The sequence below is a fragment of the Mizuhopecten yessoensis genome, unplaced genomic scaffold (genome assembly GCF_002113885.1).
Source record: "Mizuhopecten yessoensis strain PY_sf001 unplaced genomic scaffold, ASM211388v2 scaffold431, whole genome shotgun sequence".
Classification (NCBI taxonomy): Eukaryota; Metazoa; Mollusca; class Bivalvia; order Pectinida; family Pectinidae; genus Mizuhopecten; species Mizuhopecten yessoensis.
In genome coordinates, this window is record NW_018403543.1 from 1272240 (window position 1) to 1278829 (window position 6590).

The window sequence follows — 6590 nt, forward strand, 5'->3', positions numbered from 1 at the left end:
TGGGTGACACTAGGAATAACTGCTGTTTATGTGGGTCGACAGTGAAGGAATACCTGCTGTTTATGTGTGGTGACAGTGAAGGAATACCTGCGGTTTATGTGGGGTGACAGTAAAGGAATAACTGCTGTTTATGTGGGGTGACAGTGAAGGAATACCTGCTGTTTATGTGGGGTGACACTAGGAATAACTGCTGTTTATGTGTGGTGACAGTGAAGGAATAACTGTTGTTTATGTGGGGTGACAGTGAAGGAATACCTGCTGTTTATGTGGGGTGACAGTAAAGGAATAACTGTTGTTTGTGTGGGATGACAGTGAAGGAATAACTGCTGTTGATGTGTGGTGACAGTGAAGGAATACCTGCTGTTTGTGTGGGATGACAGTGAAGGAATAACTGCTGTTTATGTGTGGTGACAGTGAAGGAATAACTGTTGTTTATGTGGGGTGACACTAGGAATAACTGTTGTTTATGTGGGGTGACAATGAAGGAATACCTGCTGTTTATGTGGGGCGACAGTGATGGAATAACTGTTGTTTATGTGGGGTGACAATGAAGGAATACCTGCTGTTTATGTGGGGCGACAGTGATGGAATAACTGTTGTTTATGTGGGGTAACAGTGAAGGAATACCTGTTTTTTATGTGGGGTGACAGTGAAGGAATCCCTGTTGTTTATGTGGGGTGACAGTGAATGAATAACTGCTGTTTATGTGTGGTGACCGTGAAGGAATAACTGCTGTTTATGTGTGGTGACAGTGAAGGAATAACTGATGTTTATGTGGGGTGACAGTGAAGGCATACCTGCTGTTTATGTGGGGTGACAGTAAAGGAATAAGTGTTGTTTGTGTGGGATGACAGTGAATGAATAACTGCTGTTGATGTGTGGTGACAGTGAAGGAATACCTGTTGTTTATGTGGGGTGACAGTGGGATGGTATTACTACTGATATTATCACTTAGTTACAAAGCTTACTTTTCTTTGCACAGCATCACTAGTTTGGTTCTGCAGCTTCAATAACATTTTCTGAGTAATCTTCACTATCAGACTTAGTCACCATCTACTACAGCAGACCTGTGTTAAGGACGAGGCAGACATTCTTCACAGGACCTGGTTGTGACAACCTTGTTTTCTGTGGACCTAAGTGCTTGGTACCACTAGACCCAAATGTCTAGAGATGAAAAGAAGGTAGTGTTATGTTCAGCTATATGGCTTATGCAGCTGCCAAAATTAATTGCAAATTAGCAATAATTGCATGTTTCTATTATGTTGAAATGGCTTATCATCATCACCATCATTCATTTGCTTTGAATAAGAAATATGTAATCAATAATGAATTAAGATTAGTTAGTAATGATCACAATGTTTTAGAACATTTTAAGGATCCCGGCCTGTACCACTGCTCTGCATTTTTTCCGTATATACGGTTACCTCCCCTTAACATCCGTTTGGATGTAAGCATAGTTTGACAAGGACAGATCCATTGATCAGGTAACTCAATCGGTTAGAGCGATTGTATATCGGTCTTAAGTCTGGTGTTCGAATATCCGTCTATCCCCGCTGAATTTTTACACACAGAACACTGTTGTTGATTATATAGGATCTTACATGAGTTTCCATTTCATATGAGATTGATGATTTTTTTCAATTTAGCGAGCCTGTGGCGAGCTAAAATGAAAAATTTGTGACGAGTTTCATTAATTTCATATGAAATGAAAACGAGTGTAAGATCATTTTTATCACATTTAATCAAAATTTGTGGCATTTATTTGTGTGAAACGACAATTTTCATGCAACCTTGAAATGTAAAAAGCTGCCATTTTGACTTCAGTGCGTAAGTCTATGACGTCATAAACTTGTCCTAGGTGTGACGTCACAATTGAAACAGTTCAAACTTTCAACCAATCACAGGGCTGATAGGTCATATTACATGGGTTAATATGCAAACAAATATGACGGGGTATATTCACTGGATAACACAGTACATTATGTGATAAATATTGTGTATATCGTCTTTATCATTTTTTCATTAAAGTAATTGCAATTAAAAAAAAAGTTTTTCTTTTCAGAAATAAGTTAACAAAGTAACAGTCATGCTGTAAAAAAACAGTTTCCAATGCATTAAGTTACAGTTTTTGATGGTGGTACTGGGATCCTTATCCCTTTCACCACTGTAGACCATAATGGACTCATCCAGATCAATGCATGGTAGAGTCTACTTAAAGTTACATAGGGTTGAAAGGGTCAAAAACTTATATTATGGCCTTTTGAAAAATAGTAAAGATAAACTGTGTAAAATAGTTTTTAGATTCTCTGCCTTTATTACAGATGTCCATATCAAACTACAATATTAAATATATCAATAAATATCATTCTACCTCCTATCTGTGCATGAGAACAATAATTTTCGTTGTTTATTAATATACACATCTCATTATGTCTCAGTTGTTATATAAGTACATATATAAAGTAAAATCCTGTATAAATCAGATTGAGAATAAGATCCTCTATATAGTTGTTTGAGATCCTCTCTGCAGTAAAACTATTATGAACATATCTTTGCAAGTAAAAAAGCATGTGTTTATATCTCTATGTAATCATCTCTATATATCAAGTTATGGCTATAATGAGCTGATGCCTTATGTCACATAATTTGTCATAAACATGTTTTACTATAGAAAACTTAATATGTACATTGTCTATCTTAAAAATCCCAAGAAGTTTGTTGAAAACGTTTGGTACCTTTATATTTAAATATAACACCACCTATTTGCTTGTGTTTAGATGCACGTGTCAGATGGGTTGGAGGTGCACGAGGCTGCAGCGACAGGTGATGCTGACTCTTTAGTCGAGTATTTACGTACCAACAAGTATGACGTCAATTTGAGAGATGCAGACTGGAACGACCGTGCTGCTCTACACTGGGCTGCCTTGAGAGGTAAAGGACTTTTACTGATAACAAACAATAGTAAATATAACTCTTTAGGCACTTTCTAATTTGAGATTCAACAACTCTCTATCAGAGTGTATCTAGCGGTAACCACCCTCTGCTGGGTTATAATTGTAGCAGAACTGGACTTTAGCAATCACTCCATGTTGTCCACTCCAACTTGTCACTCCATGTGGTCCACTCCAACTTGTTACTCCATGTTGTCCACTCCAACTTGTCACTCCATGTTGTCCACTTCAACTTGTCACTCAAATGTTGTCCACTCCAACTCATCACTCCATGTTGTCCACTCCAACTTGTCACTCCATGTTGTCCACTCCAACTTGTCACTCTATGTTGTCCACTCCAACTTGTCACTCTATGTTGTCCACTCCAACTTGTCACTCTATGTTGTCCACTTCAACTGTCACTCCATGTTGTCCACTCCAACTTGTCACTCCATGTTGTCCACTCCAACTTGTCACTCCATTTTGTCCACTCCAACTTGTCACTCAATGCTGTCCACTCCAACTCATTACTCCATGTTGTCCACTCCAACTTGTCACTCCATGTTGTCCACTCCAACTTGTCACTCTATGTTGTCCACTTCAACTGTCACTCCATGTTGTCCACTCCAACTTGTCCACTCCAACTTGTCACTCTATGTAGTCCACTGTAGGTTTGACTGTATGTAATATAATGAAAGGATACCTACAATAGTAAGGTTAAGGTTTAGCTAAAGAAGTATTTTTAAACTGGTGATAGGATCAGTGAATCGGATCCATTTTACGAAGTATCAAGTCATATGTCTGACGTAGAGAACATTTCCACTGTAGGTTTCGTAGAGTGTATACGCATCCTTCTGGAACATGGAGCAGACGGAATGATCCGAACAGACTCAGGATGGACTCCGGCTCATTGTGCCGGAGAAACAGGCAAGCTGACAGTGCTGAGAGCTCTCCACAACGCTGGTGTTCCCCTAGACCTCACCGATAAATATGGCGACACCCCTAGGGACATTGCAGCCATATATGGTCATCATGACTGTGTTCAGTTCCTTAATCAGTAAGGATTCAGAATAAGTAACTTTTGAGGGTATACATTTAGACTATAACATGTCTTTTGAGGGTATAAATTTAGACTATTACATGTCTTTCCAGGGTATAAATTTAGACTATACATTTTGAGGGTATAAATTTCGACTACAACATGTCTTTTGAGGGTATAAATTTAGACTATTACATGTCTTTCCAGGGTATAAATTTCGACTATAACATGTTTTTGAGGGTATAAATTTAGACTATACATTTTAAGGTTATACATTTAGACTATAACATGTCTTTTAAGGGTATAAATTTAGACTATAACATGTCTTTTGAGGGTATAAATTTAGACTATAACATGTCTTTTGAGGGCATAAATTTAGACTATAACATGTCTTTCCAGGGTATAAATTTAGACTATACATTTTAAGGGTATACATTTAGACTATAACATGTCTTTCCAGGGTATCAATTTAGACTATTACATGTCTTTCCAGGGTATAAATTTCGACTACATGTCTTTTGAGGGTATAAATTTCGACTACAACATGTCTTTTGAGGGTATAAATTTCGACTATAACATGTTTTTGAGGGTATAAATTTAGACTATACATTTTAAGGGTATAAATCTAGACTATAACATGTCTTTCCAGGGTATAAATTTAGACTATAAATTTTTAGGGTATAAATCTAGACTATAACATGTCTTTCCAGGGTATAAATTTAGACTATAAATTTTTAGGGTATAAATCTAGAGTATAACATGTCTTTCCAGGGTATAAATTTAGACTATAAATTTTTAGGGTATAAATCTAGAGTATAACATGTCTTTCCAGGGTATAAATTTAGACTATAAATTTTTAGGGTATAAATCTAGACTATAACATGTCTTTCCAGGGCATAAATTTAGACTATACATTTTAAGGGTATAAATCTAGACTATAACATGTCTTTCCAGGGTATAAATTAAGACTATACATTTTAAGGGTATACATTTAGACTATAACATGTCTTTCCAGGGTATAAATTAAGACTATACATTTTAAGGGTATACATTTAGACTATAACATGTCTTTCCAGGGTATAAATTTAGACTATAAATTTTTAGGGTATAAATCTAGACTATAACATGTCTTTCCAGGGTATAAATTTAGACTATAACATGTCTTTTGAGGGGATAAATTTAGACTATACATTTTAAGGGTATACAGTTAGACTATAACATGTCTTTTGAGGGTATAAGTTTAGACTATAACATGTCTTTTGAGGGGATAAATTTAGACTATAACATGTGTGTTGAGGGTATAAATTTAGACTATACATTTTAAGGGGATACATTTAGACTATAACATGTATTTCCAGGGTATAAATTTAGTCTATACATTTTAAGGGTATACAGTTAGACTATAACATGTCTTTTGAGGCTATAGCTTCAGACGGTTACTTGAAGAGATATATATGATGCTTCTCGTTTGATTCCAGTCTTGCTCAAGAAAAAGAAAAGGAGGATTGTCAGACATGAACAATCTCATCACATCGTACATCATTTCAGAAGATCGTAGGATGTAAAAAAACTTTGTCATGAATAATGTACATAGTTTCAAAAGTATCATAGGATGTGAAAACTCTTATCATATAATACAGGGTTTCAGAACATCTTAGGATGTGAATAATCTGATAGTATCGTACATTGCTTAAGAATCTCAACCAAGTGTTTTTTATTGTACAATCGGAGATTCTTGAAAAAAAGAAGAAAATGATAATATGCATTGATTCAATAATAAAGATGTAGTATACTTCACAAAACCAAGTATAAGTTTAAAACAACATAGAGACAAAACTTTAACTCATTCACCCCTGAAGACAGATTTGAACTCTTCCCATTCAATAGTTGGAATAGTTCATTATGAAATTCAGGGGTGAATGAGTTATTCAGATTTATACATTTACCATAACACGAATAAATTCCACAAATCTTGATTATGTGATAAAAATGATCTTACACTCGTTTCATTTCATATGAAATTGATGAAACTCGTCACAAATGTTTTTCATTTTAGCTTGCTAAATTGAAAAAAATCTTCAGACTCGTTTCATCAATCTCATATGAATTGGAAACTCGTGTAAGATCCTATATGTATAACATATAAATATTGATCAACTCATGTATTACATGTATATAAGGCAAATGTTCACAAGTCATGCTGATGTGATCAAACAATAAATCAATCAAAACAACCATATCATTATTTTTACTTTGATTAAGGGCTTCTGTTTGATGTACAATCATGTCTTCAACATTTATGAAATACCAAAAATCACTTTTGCTCCAGAAAGGGAAAATGTCAGATTTTAGAACACAGATTATAACGTGTTTAATGAAATTATATATATATAAAAAAAAAGGCGTCAGAAGGGATTTTTTTTTTTGTAACATTTAAAAAGATTTGTCTGTTGACATATATAAGGAGTTAAATGACATAAATCAAAAATGTGATTCTCTTCAAACTCTCATCATGATTGGCTATGAGAAAATGAATGTCCGATTGTAATGGAATGAATTTTCTTGCATAACTGCCTGTCTGCATTCTTATACCAGGTACTGGATCAACGTCTCTTATGTTA

The 6590-nt window shown here is 35.1% G+C and overlaps 1 protein-coding gene across 2 annotated transcripts in view; it reads left to right on the forward strand.

Annotated features, from left to right (window-relative positions):
• The window catches only part of LOC110448633 (ankyrin repeat domain-containing protein 66-like), a 13956-nt gene extending 7952 nt beyond the window's left edge, over positions 1–6004 (forward strand). Inside the window, exons 2-5 of one of the 2 annotated variants that reach the window (XM_021494994.1) lie at positions 983–1181; positions 2778–2931; positions 3759–3987; positions 5448–6004. In XM_021494994.1, coding sequence (XP_021350669.1) covers positions 1161–1181; positions 2778–2931; positions 3759–3987; positions 5448–5487 — 444 coding nt within the window. In that variant the 5' untranslated portion in view covers positions 983–1160 and the 3' untranslated portion in view covers positions 5488–6004. The remainder of the gene's footprint in view (positions 1–982; positions 1182–2777; positions 2932–3758; positions 3988–5447) is intronic. The other variant, XM_021495003.1, reaches the window with a different exon arrangement.
• Positions 6005–6590: the final 586 nt, after the last annotated feature.